The sequence below is a fragment of the Nipponia nippon genome, unplaced genomic scaffold (assembly GCF_047370975.1).
Source record: "Nipponia nippon isolate SJK-2023a ecotype South Korea unplaced genomic scaffold, ASM4737097v1 scaffold_5, whole genome shotgun sequence".
Classification (NCBI taxonomy): domain Eukaryota; kingdom Metazoa; phylum Chordata; class Aves; order Pelecaniformes; family Threskiornithidae; genus Nipponia; species Nipponia nippon.
In genome coordinates, this window is record NW_028262369.1 from 100,801,237 (window position 1) to 100,826,407 (window position 25,171).

At 39.9% G+C, this 25,171-nt stretch overlaps 1 protein-coding gene across 4 annotated transcripts in view; it reads left to right on the forward strand.

Annotated features, from left to right (window-relative positions):
• Positions 1–25,171, forward strand: part of TANC1 (tetratricopeptide repeat, ankyrin repeat and coiled-coil containing 1) — a 97,892-nt gene that overhangs the window by 36,612 nt on the left and 36,109 nt on the right. For 2 of the 4 annotated variants that reach the window (XM_087732963.1, XM_087732964.1), the window contains 4 exons: positions 3,055–3,258; positions 15,566–15,667; positions 18,717–18,838; positions 20,873–21,062. In XM_087732963.1, the coding sequence (XP_087589089.1) occupies positions 3,055–3,258; positions 15,566–15,667; positions 18,717–18,838; positions 20,873–21,062 (618 nt within the window). Of the gene's footprint in view, positions 1–3,054; positions 3,259–7,193; positions 7,281–15,565; positions 15,668–18,716; positions 18,839–20,872; positions 21,063–25,171 lie in introns of those variants that run through there. The other 2 variants (XM_087732965.1, XM_087732966.1) reach the window with 2 other exon arrangements.

Genomic DNA, 25,171 nt, shown 5'->3' on the forward strand with positions numbered 1-25,171 from the left:
GAGCAACTGTGCAGTTTCTGCTTTCTTGGAATGAGTTGTGTCTAATAGCTGTCTGCTATTCCACAGTATCCTAGCCATTTTTCATTTACAACATGCTCTCTTCTGCTCCAGTACAATACATCGGTGTTTAAACGCGTTCCAGCCTCGCTGAGGGTATGACGTCCTCGTAGGCTGAAGCCACTGTGCTTGGGTTTTCTCAAGGTGTGATTTTTTGCTCTAAAGAGCTGTTGTATCTTAACAGCATGGGTACGTGAGTGACAATAAGCAAAAGCTTATTGTTGTAGAATTAGGAAAATAAGTGACCGAAAAGGAGAATTTCTGTGGTACGCATTTTGGATATGCGTTTTTTAAGTCATACTGCTCTTAGAATCTGAGTCATGAAAGCCTGACCTTTGTGCCTCTCCCCGCAGTATCTGCAGTGCTGTCAGGAAAATACAGTAATAAGAAAAATCGGAGTACTGCTGTAACAAAAATTGCTAAGATACAGTGGTGTATACGTAGAGACTGTAAAACATCTTTCAAGTTACTGTCATGATCAAATAATCTAAACGTATTGATTAGAGTTACACCAGCAGTGTATTTAGCCCCATCTAGCTCTCTTCCATGGTGTAACATTTCATATACAATGGAGAAGGATAAATTAAAATTAATTCAAAATTCGCAAGTCTACTAAGAAGACAATGAATTAAACACTGATTGTTTGTGTCATAGTAAAAGGGAAAATATAAATTAGGGCATTGTAGGTGGACTTATTAACCCTGATGGGGGAGTAACTAACTTCTGTTTGTTGTTCTCTCGTCTCTTGCACTCCCTCACTAGCATTCCATCTGGAATACTTACACAAATTCCAACCTTGGCAATGTACCTAGTAAAAAAACGCTAAAAAGAATGCCTGTATTTTCTAATTGTAGTTAGCTGCATTACCGTGCTACTTCCTTGCTTTTAGCTTACGTTCAAAGGAAAAAATGGAATATCACAAGTTTCTCTGTGCGTTCTTCTACAATTTATGAAGCAAACTCAGATGTACTGCATTGAATTATAAATAATAATATACCTAATGTTAAATCTGGGTTTAAAAACAGCTATTGTGAAGGTTTAATTTCTAAAAGAACAGAGGAAGAAAACCCGTAGCCTCTTGATTTCCACTGAAAGTGAGTGGGAACTCAGCAATTCAGGTATCTTGGTGTTTCAAAAAAACCTCATATATGCGATTATAGTGTCTAAAATATTTAGTCTTTTTATTTTAAATATACACTTAGGCTGTACTTTTTTTTTTTAAGAACGGTGTGTTAGAGCTAGCTTGCTAAAACATTGAAGCTGCTTTTCTAGTTCCCAGGATTTTAAACCAATAGTTACACTCCTATAATAGTTGCAATGGACTTAAAAAAAGAATATAAAGTTCCAGTTACTTAGTTTTTAATTTCCATCTTGACTTAAGGAAACCAGAGTTGCTTCCTTAAAATCATTACCTGTTACTATGAATTTTGTTTGAACAGAGAGGGCAACTTTTGGAAGGTGGTAGTTTAGTTGGTTTCAGAGGAATAAGAGAGTAAGTTTTGCAGTTTACAAAATGTTAAGAAAAGTTTGAATCTAGCATAGCATTCTTCAAGGACCTGTGTCATACATAGCCCTCGTGTGGTTCTTGTGAGGACAAAAGTATGGCTAGAAAAAAACCCCAAATAATCTTGGACATGCACCTTTGGCAATAGACTTTAACATTCAGGCATGTTTGATTTTCTTATCTTCCGTGCATACGTCTAAAAAAAGGGAGCAGTAGTTAAATTGACAAAAATATTTTTACTTTTCTCAAAGGGTTAAGTTTGTTTTTTTCCTTCTGACACAGCGTGGAAGTTCGTTGTATGCAGTTAATGCTGCCTGCAGTGGAATGGGGTCGGAGAACAGCTGTTAAAAATTGAAGGCAACAATTGAATGACAACAGAATGAACAAGAAATGCGGATCTTGTAGAGCCACATTTATCTGAAGTGTTTTCCTTGCTGTAGGAAAATAAGCCTGGTATGAGGGATTCACATTTGACAAGATATTACTTCTCATTTGTCTTGTCTTCTAGCTGTATTTGGGTTCCAGTACTTCAAGCATGCTGCTTGTTGCACAGGGACTTGTCTAAAAAATGTTCTGGCATTCTCCTTCCTCTTTGCACCAGTTTTGTTTTGCTATTTTTTATCTTTGGTCATACCAATTCAATTTCAACAGTAGTTCATGTAAATTATTGAGCAATACCCTAATTTGGATATTAAAAAAAGCTGTAGTTAGTTGCTAACCTTTGTTTTTCAGCTCTGTTTCTGTCATTTGACTAGGAAAACCCTAGCGCTTTCAACGTGTATTTCTGCTGTCTTTGAATCATTACTGTGTGCAATCTATTTTTCTGTTGTTTTGAAAACATATTCTTGATTTAGCTGAAATTGCATTTCCTGCACCAGCAAGGCATTTCTCTGTTTTGAGTGTATTTCCCCGTTTCGGTGTGCCACTTAGTGTGTTGTGAACCAATAGCTTGTTTTTCCTTAGGTAAAAAAAATCACTGTTGCTGTCAAATTGCACGTAACTGCACCTCTCAGTTTTAAAACAGAAAAATAAAGTTTAGACTGGCCATCTATGAGTGTACCTTTTAGTGATCCACCTTTTCATTGACCGTAAGGGGTAACCCAAGTAAATTCCTCCTTTAACTAGTTCAGTAAACAGTATTTTCAGGCGGTCTTGACTTTCAGGATATCCCAGTGATCCCAAAATACCTTTTCAGCTGTAAAAAATACTTTTATCTTCATAAGAAACTTGGTTTTACCTCTAAGGATGAAAACTGGAAAGTACTTACTTTGTTGAAAGTGAGGTTTTTCTTACTTGTGTATTTGAATTTTTCTGGTGGTTATCTGGGTTCTGTGGAAGGGAGTACAGGGAAGCGGGGAGTGCACAGTAAGATGAGTCATGCTGCGTTGTTGCTGGCAAATATGTTTTTCTATGTTAAATGCTTGTACTTCAATGCAACACTATGCTTTTCATTTTGGTATATCACGTAACAGATGACAACATTTTATTTTTAGCAGGTGACTCCTGTCCAGAGAATGCCTTGCAGGTTATAGCAACATCTGGCCACAATGCAGATTTCCCCACTGGCGATCAGCCGGTCCCTGAGGACGCTTATAGAATGAACTTGGCTAAAGGAGTCTCAATGTCGCTGCCATCTTCACCTCTGCTGCCACGCCAGTCCTATTTGATGCAGTCAAGATCAAACAAAAAGTCTCCAGGTAAAACGAAACTGCTGAGCAGTTAAAATCTTCATAGCACTTTAACTCAGCTTTTGATACACTTTATATAAAAGTAACAGTAAAATCGTGTTAATCTTTTGCAATAAGAACAAGAGCAGCGAATGCTTTCTGCATGTTTCCAGGGAAAAAAGGTAATTGGTGATTAAATGGAATATATTATTTCATATGGCAAAGAATTGTTCTAATTGGTATCACAAATGCCTATACTGAAATGTCTAAATATGTTTAAAACTGATTAGTTATGATTAGTGTATCAGCTAGGTAGAAGACAGCTGCGAAAACCTTTGTTTATGCATACGTTAGTGACTCTGTAAGAGTGAATGTTGTTTGTGGCTTTTACAGTTCACTTATTTTGCTTGTATCTACATACATAAATGCATTAATAGATAAATTGCTGCTGAAGTTGTGATAAGAAACTTGTTAATTTTCAGCGGTGGTGTCCTTAGTAATGACCGCATACTTATGTGTGAGCCTTGCTAAATAAGGTGCTCCGTCTGGTTGCCGTTTTATCAGCATTCTGTACATATAAATCATTCCAACGCGCTAGCATCACTTGGGTTCAGTCAGGTCAAAGCTTGAGTGTCATGTGAAATTGTCTGTATTCCTATTACTTGTGGAGACATTCAACAGTTTTGAGGTTCTTTGTTGTAAAGTTGGTAAGGTCTAGGAACAAAGAGTGTCGAAAGTTGGTTTTTGTCAGCACTGAGAAATGTCTTGGTTAATGACCCATTTTACATAAAATTAAAGAACAAGTGTTGCTCGAAGAATTGCCACAGGATAGTAAATACAATTTGTAAAAAGTATTCTTGGTTTAAGTTGCCTATCAATATTTATTTCTTCCTTTCAAAATTTAAAAATAATACTCTCACATCATGTTTAAATAATTTTGGGTTGGTTTTGACAGTTCACGTAAAATTTTTGAGCCACAGAACGGTATTTTGTTGTTTTGTCTCTTACTACAAGTGATTTGCTTGCTAAACGACTTTAAAAGATAGGGTGAAGTCCTTGTAATGGAGAAGGAAATGAGATTTTTGCCAAAGACTTAAGTGAAGGTCAGGATCTAACTCTTTGTTTTGTTACTGTTGGGAAAACTTAACTGCATTCTAGGTACGTTTGAGGTAATACCTTACCAACCTCCCCACGCCATGATTTAGTTCGGTGACACGCATTTTTATAAGCCGAGTGTAGGCTGCTGTTTCTCTTGCAGAAAATGTGTAACAGTTGATAAATTTTGAATGAAAAGCCATATTAATGATGACTTCAAAGTCATTCCACTGTGGTACATAGCCAACGAAAAAGGTTTAAGATTATGAAGTGCTGTGAATGCATTGGCATTTATGTATCATTGTTTTGTACAAGTACCTAACCAGGTGACAGGATGCTGATGGAAACATTCTGTGCTAGTCCTTTGACTTTCAACAAACTATAGCTGATGGAAGAGGGGTTAATACAGATGTCTAGCATCTGGGCCAGGAGTAATAAAAAGAGAGTGTGTACTAATGTACTGATTTCACAGCACTCTGTTTTAGTAGCTTACAAATAGCAAGTTAAAGGTTTTTCAGGATATGGTGGATGAAAGAAGAAAGGATTGCACAGAAAGTTGAAGTAGGATGCTGAAGTTAAGATGTAGTGATGAAGTTATCTAACCAGTGGTAGAACAAAATTTTAATTTCAGTCCTCTCAGTGTACAGGTGAAGACAAAGCAACTACTTAGAGATGTATTTTTCAATGTAAATCGTATCATTAATATTTTTTAAAGTCTTTGAAGCTGTGTAATAGAGCAGAGGAAAAAAACTGTCCCTTGACATGTAATCATTTGTTCTACCTTTGTTTCTGTCCTGTAGTTCTGCTCATATAACCCAGGCATGTTGGTGGTCGTATATATAAGGTGATACCCTTGCATAACTTATTTCCTTGAAATAAAATTCTATTTAGTGTCTACTAGACTAAAGCAATATACTGTACATATACTCAGTGGTAACGGTTAAAGAGTATATTCACTAAATGCTACCCAGGTTTTAATGAAGAGTTTTTCATGACTTTTTATTGAGTCTGAGTAGTTCTAGTTAAAAATTTTGGTTAGTAAGTTAAAAACAGTCGGATTTTCCTGACAGTGTGTTTCAGAGTTATAAATTCAAAAATAAAAGTTGTAGTTAGCCAATAGTTATTTGCACCAATGTTCATGAAAACATACATATTTGACGGCTTCATACTCAGTACGTTCCCACTTTTCTAGCAAATTTGTCTATACTCTAGCTTTATATTTATCAGTATTTGCTGATTTAAAAATATGAACTTAATTATGCTTATATGATCAGTGAATAAAAATAGTTTTTCGCGGTTAAATAATTTTAAAACGATGCATGGAAGAACATTCTGCAGTAAGAAATGCACTGTAAAATGTTTTACGTTGAATGTCAATATCAGTTACACAAAAAACTCTTTCACAGAACTAGACTCTGGTTGGTGATGTCTAGAACAGAAAACTCTTCAATGTAAATCAATTAAATGACAAGTTGCTCTTACTGCTTTTCCCTTCATTGCCCTTTCTGCCTGTTTTCAAGTGGGTGTTAACCTGTGCCTACAGATTTGGTTTTGGTTTTTGTTCTGATTTCACCTCTCTGCTTGGCTTCACTACTGCCTGAGCAGCAAGTGTTTCTGTCCATTGTCGTTTCTTTAAAACGTGTGAGCATTTTGAGTAGGACTTGAGCAAACTTTTTCCTTCTATAATTGCTTCATCCACTCGCGATCTGGTTATCCATCGCATAAAAGTGTTGAAAAACCAGCGTTTTAGTTCCACCAAAAGTGATTTAGTGAATGATGGAAGTATGTTTTATACTTAATTTCCTATCTTGTTAGAAAGTTGCACGCTCATAGATAGATGGTGCTTGAAAGAAAGCCAGTTCTGTGACTATATCTCGTTAAGCAAAAGGTATTGCAAATGTTCTGGACATCTTAGTAAATTTTGGTAATTTACTATATCATTTAGCAATAGTACCATATGAAAAAATGGCAAAAACAACAACCAAAATACAAGGCCAGTTTGTAAATTTACATTCAAGCAATGTATAAATCCAAACAGAAACTGTTTAATTTATAATCTGAAATAATGGAAAAGTACTTTTTTTCCCCCCTTTCGGCCAGGCATATTCTTACTTGTGTGAACATTTGCTAATTCTGAAAATTATTTTACCTTCTAGGTTGCTTCAGGGTTTTCTTTAGTTTATCTAATTTTTTTTTTTTTTAATTAAAAATGCAACGGTAGGAAAAGGATGCTATGCTTAAAATGATTTTCCCTGTGAGTGTTGTATACCTCTTTGTAGTTTTCTGCTCCAGGTGACTCAGAGAACAGAATGCTTTTGCCAGTGTGATTAGCCACAGAGGTACTGTGCGGAGTGTGGTGGTTTCCTTCTTACCCTTTAGACTAACAGGATTTTGTTCCCTTGTAGGCATATTTGTTCCATGAATAAGTGAATTATCAGTTCTCAGGTTTGGGCTCGTGTCACTGAGAAAAGCACTTAGATACCTTAATGTTTAGTGAGTTGGAGGTACCTGTTCAGAACAGGTTTGGAAATTGCTAGTCCGGGGCCCCCTGGGACCAACATGGGACTTTCTGGTTTTGGTGTCTCTTTGAAACTGCTGTCCCGACCTCTGGCATCACACTTCTCATGCCTTTCTCTCATCCGCTGCCCCTCTGGGTAGGGGTTCAGGCTTGAGACTGGACTGATCAGTTCTCGTATGCCAGGAGACCAGTCTGTTAGCACTGTTAGCTGTTTTATTGTTCCTATTACAGTGGACAGGCGTGATGACAAACGTACACAACTGAGAGGCGTCTCTGCTGCAGCGCATGTGTGGTCATAGCTGCTTTTTTGCCCATCCATCTGCAAGTAGGTCAGCCGCTAGAACCTCATAACACATGGGCAGGCGAAACCACGGGAGAGCAAGCTGAACTTCTTCACTGCAACACGGGAAGCTGCACGATCCCGTTTGCACAATCTGCTGTGAGTGACATTGGGGTTTAATTATTTGCATGGGAGGTGGGGGAGCTTTTTCTTTGTGAGAAGAGCTTGGAAGAGTACCAGTGCTTCTGGCCCCAGTTCAGTCCTCAACTCTAACTGTAGAAGGAGGGAAGAGAGAAACTATATCTTAAATTACTATGGAGCCTAAAATTATTGGCAGAACTAAAGCGACCGGTTCATTTGGAGTCAAAAGCTTCCTTAATGAAATAGTTCATTGAGGAGGAGGTGGATAAAAGAGCGCAAATGGACAGAACAAGGAAGAAATTGTCAGCAGGACAGCTCTGCGAAGGGGAGCAGTAAATGAGGAACTGTCACAATAAGTTGAGTTTCTTTTACTGTGAAGCCAGAATGAACATTGCTTGGATTGGTAATCTTACAGGTGTGCAACTAAACCAATATTCGTGTTCTTAAAGGGGCGATAGTTGTGATTGTACTCTGATTTAGGAGGGTCAACTAAAAGAATGAAAATACTGATTTCTAAAGGAGGTTCCAAAAAATTGGTCATTGGAGTTTAAGGTGTGAATGAAAGATACTGCTTCTGCCCTTGATGAAGTAAATGTTTACTGACTTAAATTATTGATACGGTCATGCTTGAACAGAGAAAGGAAGCAGCTTTTCTTTTAAAGGCATCAGTGAATGCCCAAGATGACTGCTGGAAGAGTCTTCCATAAATGTGCAATACAACTTTTAGTTAGTTTTTAAATTAAACTTTAATTAAAGCTTTTAAATAATAAAGAAATTAATGATCATACCTGATACTTGAGACTAGACTAGGTAAGAGAACTGGTTTCATCTAAGGCTTCAGTTTTGTGCACCGATCGTGAGAACCCTGGGAAGCAGTTCCTCTTACGTGCAATAAGCAATCCAGGTGCAAGGTCCTGCGCCTGGCGGGGGCAGTCCCCAGTGTCGGTGCGGATACAGATTCATTTAATGCTGATGGGAGGGAAAGCCGGTTCAGAGGATTAGGAAGGAGATGCACAAGTTACAATAATCTTGTGGAAAAACAGCTCTTCTGCAGTCCAAAAAGCATTAAAAATTGCTAGGAGAGCAATAGATCATAAACAAAAAAAAGTATCGTTATGGAATTGTATAAATCTGTAGTTCATCTGCCTCAGGAAGATACTGGTGTAGCTCTAGTGACACCGACTTTAAAAATCGGCAGTAGAGCTAGGAGAGAGCTAGAGAAGGGCTGCAGGAATGGCTCTGAAATAGAAATTATTTAAATAGATTTGGCTGGTATTTTTCTGCCTGGAAGAAAGACAATTGGTGGGAAAGGGAGGCTGCGATTACTGTTTCATGCAATGTTGGGTTAACTTATGGATGGTGCGGATTGTTAAAGAAAGGCCGGGATAGATTCTTGGAAGGAAAATCCATCTGGAACTCCTAAATAGAAAGTGACCATTTCTGACTCAGGAAACAATAAGCCACTTAACGCAAGTCAGGAAAAGCGTACCCGGGAAGTATGTTTTCCCGAACTTAGATTCTTCTCTGCCACTTGCTGCTGATAAAATACTGTCCCAGGGAAACCTTTTGTCAGACCTGATTCAGCCACCTTGCACTTCTGGAAAAGAGCTTCCGTTGTGCAGATACAGTTCAGGTTCAAATGGGTCCTTTTTTATCCGTGGATTAATTCATGTGTCCTACTCTAGATTAGTGCATGAACATAAACTTTCCTAGTTGTTGTGGTGATGTCTATCAAATTTGCAAGCACTTCAAGTCACTTCCACGTTAGTTTGTGAGAATGAAAATTCAATAAAGGGTCTCGGCCACAGGTTAAGGTGTGAGTGTTAAAAATACATCCTGAAGATATTTCCATTCTGATCTATTTTGCATGACTGCTACGTGTTGTTCTGGTTCTTTTAGAATGGTTGCTTTTTGTTGTTCAAATTTTTGAACACATCCAGTTATACTTCTGCTTACAAATGAGAGATTTGGACTATTGTCTCCTTAAAGAATGTGATTTTGTTTCAAAGGAATGTATTTTTAGCTCCTTTTACCAGGGCCAATGCCCCTTATTTTTGTTACGAAATAGCGTTGAAAGAGCACCCTCTGGTGTTAGTTGGTAACTAAGCTATCTTTTAGTGTAAAAATATAATCATCTCGTAGTCTCTAGGTAGAGATACATGAACCTATGTTCATATATGATTTAAATTCCCTGCCTGGGATTTGTTAGCTAAGAAATGAGGTTATCACCATATTCCCATATTCCACTGTTAGGTGGAAATCTGAACGAACAGCTAGGTCCCATAGTCCAATGCCTCAGCACTCTTGTAGAAGCGATCGTTCCCGGGGCATAATGTGCGGAGGCCTGCGACGCAGCCGGCCACGCTTCGCCAGGTCAGCTGCGGTGTGGTGGGGCAGCGTCGCACCCAAAACGGAGAGGGTTGCAACTTGTCTTTAAAAGCAGTCGTCAGCCTTAAAGTACTCATGAAAAAGAGCAAGAAGTCAATGTAGTTTTCAGAGACTTAATGTAGCATCTGAGACTGCTGCCAGAAGGAAGGATGGGACACTTCGTATGACTGCAAGTGTCATTGCTTATTAAAACCCCACAGTATATTTAGGCTAAGTGTGGGATGTCTCAGAGAGCTTTGGCGTGCCCTTGAATTTTGAGCCAAGTAGAAGGATGCTATTTGAAGACACAAATTGAAGACAGGAAAACCGCCTTATCGAGGGCTGTGTGGTATAGTTGGTGTCAGTCCCGCAGTCTCTCTCCAGTGCTTTCTGAATGGAGTTTACTTTGTTAGCAAGGGCGGTTGCAGACCAGAAAAAGGAGGAAGAGTTGAAAGCCTGAAGTGCAGTCCTAAGTTATATACCAGCAATAAGGAGGAAGAGAGGAGGGAAGCCAGCCTGCTGGGGTTGTTTGCAGTGTGCAACTTACACACCACATACTAAGAATACCTGGCAAGCCAGTTCTGTTTTAGCCGAATACTGCAAGCACTTTCAGGTGAGGAAGGTAAGTACTCCTTCTTTTGTTACTGGTGTGACAGGAGGAAAGTGAGACCTGGAGGGCTGCGGTGGCAAAGTAGCATTTAGCAAGCCAGTAGCACGGTGAGGAGGTTATCCACTAGGACAGAAACTCAGTTTGTGCCCATTTTGGTTTTTGTTGGTTTAGTTTGGGGGTTTTTTTGTCATTTTTTCTCTGATATAGGCTATTTTTTTTTATTGTGGTTGTTATTGAGGATGTGGTGGTGGTGTTTAATGGAACATTCACCTCCTTTGTTTTGAAGACTCTACCTTTAGTTATATTTTGTATATTTAACTTAAGGAAAGGTGCTGGTTTTGTCCTTAATTGCTTTCTTGAAATCTCGTTGTAAAACTAATTGAAGTCATCACTTGTCAAATGCTGCGGTAACATCTGTGGATGCAGTTATAGCTGTACATGTATACTAAAAGAATAAGTAGCTGTAGACACTGAGATGTGGTCATGATTGACAAATGTTGGCTTCAGAAATAGTGAAAAATTACTTTTATAATTATTTGGGAATTTACCAGTAGCCTTTTACTGTTATCTACTGGAACTCTTTCATGTCATGAGACTTATGCTTCTACTTGATAAGTTTGTGAACTTTTGTGGGAAGGAAAGATCTTGCTTAATAGCTTGATAACTAAGCCCCTTTCTCTGTTTTTTTAGCTTGGTTTCCTTAGGAAATGAGCAAGCTGAGCTTATTATATAAATCTTCTAACTTCTAATGAGGTTATATTTGTAAAATCAGCTTTTCAATCTGGCACTTCATTCATGATGATATAATTCCTACATAAAAGAATACTTACCTGAAACCTTTTTTCACTCCTTTCTTTTTAGAAATGCATGATTTCTCAGTCAAACAGTATCTAATGTGTTAGTCTATAAGCTTAAGGGATTGGAAGACTATGAACTGTAATTTAAAAACCCTTTTAATATCAGTTTGAGTTTGGGTCAGTGATTCTGTAACCAGACATAAGTATACTACTGTGATTATAGTGATTAAGTCAGGGAACTTTAAAAACTGTGCCTGCAATTTTGTCATCTTTACCAGTGATACTCGGCGTGCACAAACCAGTGTGAGAAACCGTGGCCTTGTGGGATATTCTCCTTGTTTTACAGATGCACTACGTAAATGTCACCGTACTGTTCCTTCGTAGGACCCTGTAAAATGTACCGTCTTCCTTCAGTGAACAGGCTCCCCAGGGCAGAGAAAAATAGACACTGTCAGCAGTGGGTGCCTGAGCACGGCTGCTTCCCTCGTGGAAGCTTTGCATCCGAGACCTCCCGAGGGGAGGCAGGACTGACTTCTTCCGGCTGGGGAGCAGGCGGTCCAGCTTAGAGGAGGGGACGGGGCGTGGAGTACGTGTTTGCCCGGTAGCATAGCTAGCTGTTGCTCCAAGGTGTATCGTGAACTGCCCTTGGTTCACATACAAACGCCTCTAGATTTCTTGGAGCTTCCTGGCTTCAGCTCTGGCCGCCTTCGGAGGCACCGGTCAGTGCTGAGATCCAGAGTTCTGGCACTCCGCAGTTACAGTGTGGACACAGAAGTAACTGGGACTCAGATCCTGGATGGCGGCATTTCCTGGCCTGCTGCTCTTTCACTTCTCGTTAACCGTCAGCTGAACTGTTGGCAAAAGGCCTTCCATCACCCAGTCCCTACTTCTGCAACGGGCAGAGTCAGGCAGTGAAGTGACTTGAAAACCGCAAAGTTTCATAATAACAAAATGCATGTTCTGCGGCAGTGTTGTGGGTCTGCTGCTTAAAGGCGTATTGGTTTTGCGTACTGTGTATTGTTTCATTGATTGTTTCCTGTTTGGAAAAAAAAACCAAAACCAAACCCACCCGAAAAAAATCCCAACAACAACAAACAAGGAAAAAAATATCGAGTAGCCTTGCCGGTAGTTTATTACTGAGAGATATAAGAAATATATTAGTACTTGAGTTCGTCATCTGCTTTCAGTAGGGGCTTATTACTGATGAAAGGTGGAGATTGGAAACACATCTTGATTCTAGAGCTTCAGTTGCTTGAAAGCACCTCAGTGCAAACTTAACCAGTCTAGCCAGGGAAGACATTTGGCTGAGATCTTGGGATTTTGTTTTGATTTCAAGTCTACCATGAATTTGATTAAATAAAGGATCTAAAAGGAATGTTTTTTGAAAGCCAAAGATTGGCGTGACTTGAAGATGAAGTCGCTGTAGCCTTAGACTTTCTATTTGGTAAGTGCTTTTAAAAAAGACTTCTGAAAGTACTTTTAATCCTGGGTTATAAATAAAATATGTAACTTGGGAACTGTAGTGCATTTGAGCAGGTGAAGGGTCTGGGAAACAAGACCAGGACACATGTATAGCACAGTGTTGATAATTGTTAGTGCTTAAGAATTGTAGTACAGTTTAGATGCTCCTGATGAAGACCAAGACCCGGCGGTGAGAAGGTCTGGCGTCTTTTCCGCTGAACTTGAACTGCAGAGTGCAATGTACTGGGAAGGCAAGAGAGGGTACAGTAAGAAAGCAGGGGGAGAAGAGTGTCCTCAGGGGAGAGGAGCAGGGAAGTAAGAGGACCTGAGCCTGGCTGGGGAATCGAGCTGCGCTGTGGCTGTGACAGAGCCTTCGGCTGGGACCCGGGTTCCTGCAAGGACGGTTTGGAGTGGGTAGGGCGGAGGGAAGGTTTGTGGGGAAACCTTTCCTTCCAGGATCTGGAAGAGCTTCACCAGCGAGTGTGGCAGTCCTAACAGTCCTTCCTCTGCTGACAGCCAGTATTTCAAACTGTTGAAGATGCCTTTTGTAGTGCTTAAATGCTGTTTCATTACGCTTACATGGATATTTTTGTAGTACTCCGGCTTCTTTTAGTTAGGTGGGGACAAACAGGGCTCACTTAGTAAGCAGATCTATTCAAGGGGTTTTCTCTTTATTGTTCAGTATGAGGTTCCAGTGCCTTCTCTGCCTTCTTAGAATGATCGAGTATCTCCAGTTGGAAGCGATCCATAAGGATGATCGGGTCTTAACTCCCTGCTCCTTGCAGGACCACCTAGTACTAAACCCTGTGACCGAGAGCAGCATCCAGGCGCTCCTTGAACTCTGACAGGCTTGGTGCTGTGACCACTGCCTGGCGGAGCCTGTTCCAGTGACCGAATCTTTTCAACCAATTCTGGGTTAAAGAATTTGAACAGCTTAAAGACAAAGTTATTAACTTCTTTCTCGTGTGATTCTCTGATACTTTGTGCTACATCTGCATTCATGACAGCCTTTTCCATAAACCTTAGGGGTGTTCGTTAGAGGTGCACGTTTGGTGTTACACCTTTTTTTACTGAATTGGTCACAGGTGAAAAACATTCACTTTTTGGAGTTCCTAAAATATTGGTGCCATTTTGTTGTTGCATTTTCTTCTTTCCCAGAATATATTATGTACTCTAGCACTTAAGAGTGTAGATGTAATACAGTATTTGACTTGAGCTCCAGCATTTCAGCTTCTCCTATTTGAATTTGACAGAATTCAGCTTTGAGGTTCTTTTGATTTAAAAAAAGAAAAAGGTGATGATGTGACTGTAAGTTCAGGATTCTGTGGAGTATCGCAAGAAACGTTCTTCATGAAATATGCCAAGTTCTGCATGCTTGATTTGAGACTCTGATTTTATTATTATGAATAAAATAATAAGAGTAATATACAAACATGCAAGATGCAAAAGTGGAATGCTGCCAGTAGGATGATTTTCACTTGTGCTTCGTCACTGTGGCCTAATGTACATATTTAAAAATCATTTGGCTGCAGCATGTCAGACATATTTTCAAGTGAGGAAACTTCCTTTCCTACTCTACAATGAAGTTACATGATAGAGAGAACCTGAGATTGTATCTCTGCAATGTAACAAGAGGTTTTATGTGAATAAGAAGGGAAAATCAGTGTGTATTGCCAAAGCTGGGGAAATCCACAGAAATACCTGTCTCAGTATTTTGTTAAGCACAGCAACTGACTCTGTTTCTAGGGACTTCCAGCAAATATTTAGGTTCTTCTGGATGAAACATTGGAATCGCCTACCACACCTCAAGCTCACTAAAACTTTGAAAGCTTCAAGTGGCTTTGTTACACGTATTATAAGAAATTGGAATTGTCTTAATGAAAATTTAGGACAAAAATTTGGGTTTGAGTTTTCAGTACCACTGATGATGATGTTTCCATTCCCCATGCCGTTTAAATATCTTAGCTTTCCAACATGTAACTTTGCAAGTTTCCCTGTTCATGTTTTTCCAAATTAGTGTTGCAAATGCCTTTATTGATAGAAAATTCTGCTGATGTGTTTTTCAGGATGTTGATAATATATGGTGGAGTTTCAGTTCTGCGATGTATTGTGCGTCAGCGTAGCAGTCTACCTGCCGATACTATCAGTTGCTGAATTAAGATCTGAATTTCACCCTGTGTCTGCAGTGCAAGCAGTGTTTGTTCATTCAATAGGACCAGTATACTTTTTCTGGTAAACCTTTAGAGGGCAGCATCGTTCCCCTTCTGTTAGATAAGTTGTGTAGTTAAAATTTCCTGTGGGGGCTACTAAACCATATTTAGCGAAGAATAGGATCATAAACAGCCTGAAACCAAAGCATGAAGCTAAAAGTGAGAGTAAAGAGTGAATCCATTTAATTTTTGAGAAGTATGCGTGTGTGTGAATACTCAATTCTTCTTAATACTGAAGGTGGTATGTTTGAGCTTGGTATGCACGTGAACTGGGAATGCTGCTGTTTAATGAAACCAGAAACCATTAGTAGCCGCTAATGTTTTCTTTCGTTTTTCGAACTCGTCTTCACCATTCCTCATGATCGGGGCATGTGTCAGTATTTGGAGAAAGTACGCCGTAAGATAAAGCTTCTTGGGTTTGAATTATTTAGTGTGTTGACGTTGCAAGCTGTCTGCCTGTAGTCTTTTTCTCCTAGCTTCAAAGATGCTGATAATAAAATTATCTTACTGTTATAATGGAAAATAAAAGCTCTGAACCAAGGAGGCCCGTTGAAAGTTGTTTGAGTTTGAACGTGAAAAAGTCACTCACTTTACATATACAGGAGACTTTTTCAGGTTTGTCACAGCAAGGAGATTGGGTTTGTTTTCCAGCAGGCTCCGCATTCCAAAAAGCCCAAAGAGAGTGTTTCTTTCTCACAGGAGTGGAAGTGCAGCAGCTCACTAGTCTTTACGGTAGCAGCTGTGTATGTAAGAAATAATTCCTCTACTTTTTCTGCATCGTGAGGATAGACACTGTACATATGAAACTTGCAGTCCATCTGGAAAAAATTAGATACATGCAGCTCATTCCCATTGCAGGTCCGCTCAGGAAGCCCAAGTATGTGGAAAGTCCTAGAGTGCCAGGTGAGGCAGCTCTACCGCTGAGAAAAGGATCGGAGCAAGGAGAACCCAGTCAAAATGGTAAGAGTCTGATCAATGATGCTTTATTTGGTAGAACAGCTGTTCGTTTCAGACAGAGTGATACAACGGAGCCTGCGTGATAAGGAAATCTGATTCTTTATTTTTAAGAATGTTTTGCAGATTTAACATGCTTGTGGTAAGGAGGAGATGCTCGCCGTTATACTTACGTGGTCTTCATAACTGTCCCAATTCTTGGAGCTGTGCATGTACTGCAGGCAGAATGATGTCCGAGTGTTGTTGATTGCTACATATAGCAAAGGCCTACTAGAATTTTTCTGAACTTGTTTTCAATGTAAATTGATTCCAAGTGTGTACCTCCGCAGGGGGTACAATGCTTCATTTCAGAAATTTTGTAAAAGCTTGCTAAATAAGAAGGCAGTAACAGTAGACTCCTGTGTTGGCAAAGCTGGGAAAAGCTGCGTCCCTGGAGTTAACTGGTATTCTTGGAAAGTTTCATATTTGTTAAATTTGACTGGTGCATAACAGAGTGTCGCTTTGACAGTGAATGTCATGGTCAAAGCAGAATGACCCATGTGTTGGTGTATGACTATATGCACTGTAACATGGATTTCGTATGCCTTGTATTTTTAGATTAATTTTTCAGTCTAACTAACCTCATTAAAGTCATTGCATGTAACTGATGAGGTTCTAGCTGAACAATTTTTTGTTTTACATTTGCTTCAATTTTCAAGGAAACTACAGTTTTAAAAGCCACTGCTTTCTTTTTTTAAAAAGCCCCTTATTTTTGATACTTACTAGTGAAAATAGAACTCATTGAAATCGTTTCCACCATCTTCCATATGCCCTATTTGATACGTTACAGTTACCCTGGTCCCTCTTGTGCCTGCACCTTCACAGCCATCGTAGTGCTGGCAGTAAAGTTTTCTGTCCAACTGGGAGAGCACGTAGTCCTCATCTCCCTAATCTAAAGGAGACCGCCTCATGATGATCCTCCTCTTCAGAGTTGTGCTCCCAGACAGTGAGACTACTGAAGGTCAAAATTAAATGCTAGTGTTTAAGGATTAAGCAGTGGTTGCTGGGTTGAACACCTTAGGCTCTTGGCTTTTATCTCTGTTGCTGAACTGAATTTGGTACTATGCCTAACACTTACTCAGCCTTGTCAAAGATTAAATATAATAACAAGAGGGGTTTGTAACTTTGATAGAAGAATGACGGTGATTTCACGAACTCCATAATTTCCAGGATTGTAATTTTAAAGATTAATTGTAATCCTCAAAATGACAATTTTACAGAGAAACTATATTTTCCGGTCAAATATTCTAAGACCTGTCAATTTGCAAAATATTCTGAGATATAAAAACTTCAAAAAAGACACCATTTCATAGACTTCCTCCTTTTGGGCTTAAATGAGAATCAGATAATTCGATCTTCCAGAGTAAAACCTTAAGCTGTCCACAAAGTTAAGAAATACGTGTGTTGAAGTAGGCATTGAGCTGGAGTGAAATAAAGAAGGATGGTTGACTAGTAAACTAATCGTGTTTGCAAACCATGGGTTTTATGTCACTCCTAAAATTGAAACATTGTTGAAGTAATGCTTACTGGTCAAGCTGTTCAGTTAAAGTCATCGTTTTCTTTGTTTTTCTTACAATCTGCAGCTTGGGGAAAAATGTGCTATTTATTGCAAATACCACTGAACGTCAGCTGTGTCTTATGTAGTCGGATCCTATATGCTCTTCATGAAGAGTAAACACTGTCCTGACACTCGTTTGGCTTAGTGAAGCCGTAAAGGGAAGACCAAAGTAAAAGGGGCAGCTCCGCCTTCCCGCGGCCCGCTCTGCCCGTTGATAGTGTAGAAGGCTTTGCAGCCGAGAGGCTCGTCTGTCCTCTTTTAGACCTCATCAGTGAGTCCATACACTTACATCTCTCTCCCTTTCTTCACTCGTCCTCCGAGGCACTCCTTATCAATTAGGAACTTTTTGTTGCATGAAGTCTGCAATTTTTAAACTGATAAAGCTGTTTGGATGTCCCTGCTGCCTTGCCGTTGTGTGGGGATGACATCCAGAAGCGCAGTGCCTTGCCCACGCAGCCCCGATTGGGAAGTAACAGTACGGGTGCTCCTGCTTTTCTCCCTCTTTGCAGAGTCAGGCGGGAGCTGCCGCAGCCAGCGGTTCCATAGCTGAGAATTGCTGCTGTGAGCTGTCTCACAGTGGTTAGCTGATGCTCCTTAATCAATTTGACTGTTTATACCTGAGGATGGGACAGGCCTACATGTTATTCTTTTTTTAATGGCCAAGAGAAATAAATACTGTATAAATGTTTCTGCTAGGGAAGAGCATTACAGGTTGGTAAGTGATGCCGAAGTGTTGGCACCAAAGGAAGAAAATGGCGGAAGATGCTAGTTTGTGAGATTACATTAGCAGCAGGTGTTTTCCCTCAGCAGATCTGTGATTGGCTGGTATCGGTGCAGGCTGCCTCGTGTTGAACTTTGTCTCATTGTATCTGTTGGACACCAGCGGACACTTTAAAGCACTGTACTGATAAAATTAAATATTTTTGCAACCAGAAAAGTTGGGACATTTAGAACTGGTGTCACATGCTTTGCATAGCAAGCACAAAAAAATGTATGGTATTAGTTGTAGTGTTAACTGTGAGATTACAAAACATCTGTATTATGAACCTCTACTTTTCACGTTTTTAACGTGACCGAAAACTTTTTATGAAGTTACTGGAACAGAATTTCAGTCTGCTACTGAGCTTTGATAGTGCTGAGCTTAATGCTGCGCTTAGGAGAATAATCACATCCATCATCAGTCCAGCGATGAACTGGTTGCACTTAACCATTTCTGTTTTGACTGGCGGGGTGATTTTTTTTTTCCCCTAGATTTGTGCAGATAGGCAGAGGATCCAAGACCCACCAACAATTTAAAGTCTAATGGACAAAAAGTTTAAATGGCAGTAGCTTCTCTGTTAGATATATCGCTGACTGAAGAACGGGTGTTTACGTTTGATTGTACTTTTTCTACCTGTTGTAACAGTTTCCAAATACAAGACTCTAATCTTCACCAACTTTTTTTCCCCCACTCCAAAGCAAAGCCTGATAAAGACTCAAGCTGTTCTCCTGCAGCACAAGAATTGATGACAAGACTGGGTTTTTTACTGGGAGAAGGGATCCCGACTTCTGCTCATGTAGAAGAGAAAAATGAAGTCATGGTAAGCTAATGGAAATAATATATTTAATGTTCATCCTATTTCTGAGAGGACTGATGTTATTTCTTCTATTTGCAAGTTGCAGTTACTTGATACTTAACAAAATACAATCCATTTTAATAGACATATGGTAATAGAATTGTAAATTAATTATAACAAGTGTGTGTGTGTTTGTTTTGAAATTGTGAGTTGACCTTGCATTCTTAAAAAAAAGAAAGAATAGACTCATCATTTCTGGAAGTTAAATCTGATCTACTGTGAATGTGAATAGCTTGTAGGGTTCTCTCTGCCGCCTTTTAGGATTTAGGAGGAACTTTTTTTTTCCTTCTATTCTCAGTGATTTATGAGAATGGAAAATGTCAGTGGTTTGTTAAAATAGGAGAAGGCTTTTTGGGGTGTGTGTTTGTTTTCTCCTGAGAAGTTCGCTTCCATTTGACAGTCTTTCTCTGTCATTTGGGGGTGGAAGAATTGGGGAGAAGCAAGCAGCTACTATCCATATGAAACTCATCTGCTGACCAAAACTGCACAGTAACAACCAGTCTCTCTTTCTTCCCCTTCCTCTCTCTACTTTTAGTCCCCGGCCTCGTAAATTTTAGTGCATCAGTTTGGGTTTCATTGATTGACCTGTTGGAGCAAGTCCAGAGGAGGGCCATGAAGATGATCAGAGGGCTGGAGCACCTCTCCTGTGAGGACAGGCTGAGAGAGTTGGGGTTGTTCAGCCTGGAGAAGAGAAGGCTCCGGGGAGACCTGATTGTGGCCTTTCAGTACCCGACAGGGGCCTACAAGAAAGCTGGAGAGGGACTTTTACAAGGGCATGTAGTGATAGGACATGGGGTAGTGGCTTTAAACTGAAAGACGGCAGATTTAGATTAGATCTTAACAAGGAATTCTTCCCTATGAGGATGGTGAGGCACTGGCACAGGTTGCCCAGAGGAGCTGTGGACGCCCCATCCCCGGCAGTGTTCAAGGCCAGGCTGGATGGGGCTTTGAGCAGCCTGGTCTGGTGGTGGGTGTCCCTGCCCGTGGCAGGGGGTGGGAACCAGATGATCTTTAAGGTCCCTTCCAACTGTTGTAGTTTAACCGCAGCCGGCAACTAAGCCCCACTCAGCCGCTCGCTCACTCGCCCCCCGCTGGGATGGGGGAGAGAGTCGGAAGAGTAAAAGTGAGAAAACTCGTGGGTTGAGATAAAGACAGTTTGATAGGTAAAGCAAAAGCCACGCACGCAAGCAAAGCAAAGCAAGGAATTCATTCACTCCTTCCCGTCGGCAGGCGGGTGCTCAGCCATCCCCAGGAAAGCAGGGCTCCATCACCTGTAACGGTTACTTGGGAAGACAAACGCCGTCGCTCTGAACGTGTCCCCCCCCTTCCTTCTTCTTCCCCCAGCTTTCCGTACTGAGCATGTCATCATACGGTATGGAATAGCCCTTGGGCCAGTGTGGGCCAGCTGTGCCCTGGCTGTGCCCCCTCCCAGCTCCTTGTGCACCAGGCAGAGCAGGGGAAGCTGAAAAGTTCTTGACCGGTATAAACACTCCTTGGCAACAACTGAAACGTCAGTGTGCTATAGACATTATTCTCATCCTAAATCCAAACCACAGCACTATACCAGCTACTAAGAAGAAAATTAACTCTATCCCAGCTGAAACCAGGACACCAACCCAAACCATTCTATGATTCTATGATAGTGAAATGTGAATAAGACTGCAGTTCTAGTGTTTTCAACCCAAAGAATAAATACTGGGGGTGGAGGGGAGGGGTATCCAGTAAAATGTTTAATAGAGAAGAAATCTGCCTCACTGCAACTCTTCCACTGAACTGTGAAGTTCCCTTTATTCTTCAGAACTCACTTTTTAAGAGTAATCTGAAAACATGTCATTAAGGTTCCCAATCAAGATAAAAGTTTGCGCTTCTTGAAATTTTTGCTTGAAAAATGGGCTCTTTGCTTTCTTCTTACTCTAGTTCACCTTGATGTTTTGAATTTTCAGCACAGTAGTGTACTGCCTCCTGTGCAATAACTGTTCGTTTTTCTTCACATTGCAGTGTACAGTAGCCAGTCAAGGAGTGAGTCCATGTTCCACCCTCACAAGCAGCACTACATCACCTAGCACTGATAGTCCCTGCTCAACTCTCAATAGCTGCGTTGGCAAAACAGCAGCTAACAAAGGTAGTCCCTGTGGAACTATTAGCAGCCCTAGCTCCACCCTGGAGAGCAAGGACAGTGGAATTATAGGTAAGCGTCTTAATTGGTAATGCAATTAATAGAAATTAATCTTCTCTTAATAGTACAAGTCTGAATAGCTGCTTCATGTCATTGTGTTCACTTATGCTCTTCGTGGATCCCATTTCAAATCCTCTGTACTTGAAAGACTGAAATCATAATCTTTGGCTCTAACAGTTGCTGTTGTTAGGTGTGCATTTCTCTTCTTTTGTTTTCTTGGTGCAGTTCCAATTTCTCCATGTTTTCCTTTAAAACCATGAATTTCCTCTTTCACTCCATTTCTTATTTTCTTCTACCTTTTTCCTTTTCCATTATATATGTCTCTACACTGCATTTCATAATGGTGAAGCACAGCATAGCTTGAAGCTGGTTTAATTTCCAGCTGAGGAACAAATAATTGATGCTGCTACTTACAAGAATAACCTAAATCAAACTGTTTAAAAACAGTGCAAACTCTTGAGTAATGGCATGAAAATGATGCTAAAATGGGGCATCGTGGAAGAGGTGAAATTGTGTGATCCTCCACTGAATAGATGACTGAACTGAGGCTATACATGCATCTCCTGTGGGGAGTCAGTTATCTGTAGAGAGGCAGCTACCGTCGCAGACCAGCTGTTACATAGCTCCAACTAGCTGAATATTTCAGTAAGTCTATTCAGTGCTAACGAAAAGATCGAAATTCTTTGCTGCCTCGTTTGTGCCATCTTCCCTACTTCTGCTCCCTGCGCTAATGGGTTTTTGTCTGTACCGCTAGCTGCCGGTACCTTTGCGCACCCAGGTGGCTGCTTTAGTATTATTTCCTGGAAGGTCAGACTGAAATGTGCAAAGCGTATTTTTCATGTGGTTATAAACTGATGTAGGAAGGTTTATTCTTCTTTATTGGTTTGGTCTTTTTTTTTTTTTAAATGCTGACTCCTTAACCAGTTGATCCCTTTTAAAATTGATTTTGTAACAGTTGTTAAGCTTACCAACAAAGCACAAAATGCCCCCTAACCTGGTGCTTTCTCAGTATGCAAAAGTGAGCTTTCAGTTTTAGTTAAGTCTAGCTGATGGACTAAATTTAGGGAGGCTGAAAAAGGGAAGCAATTCTAAATCTTAAATGCCTAGATTTGACAAAGTAAACTTAAGATGTATCATTGTCTTCGTGAACTTAGTACTTTTTTAATTACAACCTTTGTTTGTAGAAGGAATTCCAAGTGAAAGTGGTCTCCGCCTGCCATTACCAATACTGCCGTGATGAGCACTGGTGTAGTGCTTGCCAAGAAGTAGTGATAATACATGTTTTCATAACGCAGTTGATAACGCTTTACTCTGACTTTATAGATGTTCTTGCAGTTATTATTATTATTATTATAAAGTGAAGTAAATAATAGTCATAACTTATGATATAATATTATTTCTGCTGATCGGTTACCCTAAAAGAGATGTTCATCATGGGTCAAAAAACTCATTTGCATAACACTTAAGTACTTCAGTTTTAGAAAATGATTTTGTGAACTCATTCTGTAGTAGATTGATAAAAGCCATTGTGCATGGTCAATTCTGTGTAAGATCTAGTTTTGAGATAGCATTAACATTTTGATGTAAAGGAAGGGTTATATCAGAATTGTTGCTCTTGGTTTCGCAGATTTCAGTCATTGCCTGACTTGAGAACAGAGTACATTAGTTGTAGGTTTTGTCAGAATTTAGGGTTTCCTGTTTTGATTACACTGATGCACATATAAAACAAACTGAAATGATGGTACAAGTGAGTATAATGGTGTAAAAATACAGCAATGTATGACTAGAAGAAATGGTAATGCCTCTTGCGGCAAAAAATACTTATCTGTCGGTAGACCTTAGTCCTTTCCTTGTTTAAAAAGTTTTATAGGGGTTTTGCTTTTTTCATAGGGTAGTTTAAATCAGTTCTCTGCATGACACGGGTATCTATGAGAGTTGTGCCATTAAAAGAAAATGGGCTTTGCAGATAGGACCTGGTTACAAAGATAGTTCTGCCTTTGTAAATGCATCTATGCTTAAGCTTTTAGTAGCTCTGTAAGCGGTGTGCAGACTGACTAATAAGTGCTTCTGCTTAGGCGTGTTTCTTTAGAAATTTGGGACCTTAAGGCTTCTCTAAGTGGTAAGTGTTTGCCTTTTATAAAAAAAGCATATTGGTTTGGAATACTTAGTTGTTTGGAGACCTAAATCAATGTGTTTGTTCATTTGTTTAAAGTGGTGCCGCACTGAAAAACTTAGTTGAATTTGCAAAAAAAGTTTAAGGACTGCACACTGTTTTGCATGCAACTTTTGTTTATATCAGTGAGAGCTGCATCAATGTGAATATAAAAATTGGCATTACAATACACTAAATTACTTCTCTGGTACGTGATATAGAAGGGGAAAAAGGGATCCTATTTCTCCCTTAGTTGCATGCTTTCAGCCTTGCTGAGCTCTTCTGTGAGGTCCTGCAGCCCAGGGGAGGGATGCATGCATGTTTTATATATGCAGTTTAATGGCACAGAAGATGCATTTCTTATGCAGATACTTTATGAAGTCTTGGAATAAATACATTTACGGTATGAGTAACACATAGTTCATCCAAGACTGTAGAAGCAGCTGCTGGTTTTGGTGTGGAGTGTGTTCCTTCTTTCCTTCCAGAAAGGCAGGATAATAGGCTGGAGCTCTGTTCTTTAACCTTCTTCAAAACCTGTTCTTGAGTGATAGCTTCCCTTCTCTCAATTGGACAAATGTAGATACTGATATGCACCTACTATCCATGCTTTGCAAGCTTGAAATATTCTGTGAGTATGTCCATGTTCTAAATGAGGTCAGAACTAGCCTCATGTTTGTTTAAAACAGTATATTGGCATGACAACTACATCATCCCTTGTATAACCTTGTAAGTACTAATATTTTTAAGAAAAGATTTTTGAACCCAGTGATAAAAGTTCCTTATTGAACTAATGAAAAGCAACGAGTTTCAAAAATAGGAAAAACACGAAAATAAGTCCTTTGTTATACAGGGAGAAGAGAGGATGGTGGAGTTCTGAAGCGTATGAGTGTGAGAGCAGGGGGGAAAAACCCTAGAGAAGATAGGAGGGTGGGGGGGAACTCCTGTATGCCTCCTTCTGTCAAGTATATGTGGTTCATGATCACGGGACCGTATGAAAATCACCTGCCGCAGTTATGCGGAGCTGTCGTTCCTGTCTCAAATTCAGGGAGAATTTGAACACCTCTTGTCCCTTGGCAACCCATGGCAGCACCCCTTAGATCTATAAAGGCATGAAACGAAGAAGGGAAACGAGACATCTCTCTGATAAATAACCCGTGGTTTTGTTTTTTAAATACAGATGCGTCTGTGCATTCAAATTCATTGTTAGTAGTAAATGTGCATTTTAAATTATGTTTAGCAGGTATTTGTTTTCTAATGTCTTTGACAGAGTTCATCCAACCATGAAAATGGCTTGCTCCTTCATGCTACTTATGTGGGCTTCCATTGTATTTCTACTCCCACTATGTTTTCTGGGCCAGCAGACTCTGATGGGAAATCTAGCTTTCCTTCCTTTCCCTCTTTTTTACTTATGGTTCAGGTTTCTTTTAGTTTTCTAATGTTTTACTGCTGTAGTTGAATTCTTCTTTGCTTCTGTTGAGTTTGACTTAATAGTAGTGGAGGCAGGTTTTAATCTTCAGCAATGAGCTAAGTAGGAGAAAAGACTGGGCTATTGGCCAAAATGTAAGCTTTTCTGGATATTTGCCACTGTTTCAGTATGGAAATCTTGAGGAGCAAGGTTTCCTGATGCTACATTTCACTCCAGGAGGAATCATAGTTTTAAATATTTCATACTTCAGGAGGAGGCAGATTTTTTTTTGACACAACCAAAAAAAAGAAATAGATTTGTCTTACAGATGTATAGTCTAACCTGTGTGCAAAGGTTAGTGGAATGCCTGGAAAGCTTTTTTCTTCTATTGCCTCTAAAACGTATCTTGTATTATTGGTATTTCTTAGAATACGAGCTCTGGAATGTAACCATCAGGTCTTAAATTTCTTGTGAATGTGAGGCTAAGCTGGAAGAAGGCAAAGTTGTATGAGTACCTCATCATCCTGCAAGGCTGAAGCCGCAGTGCAGTCGATGCGAAAGAAT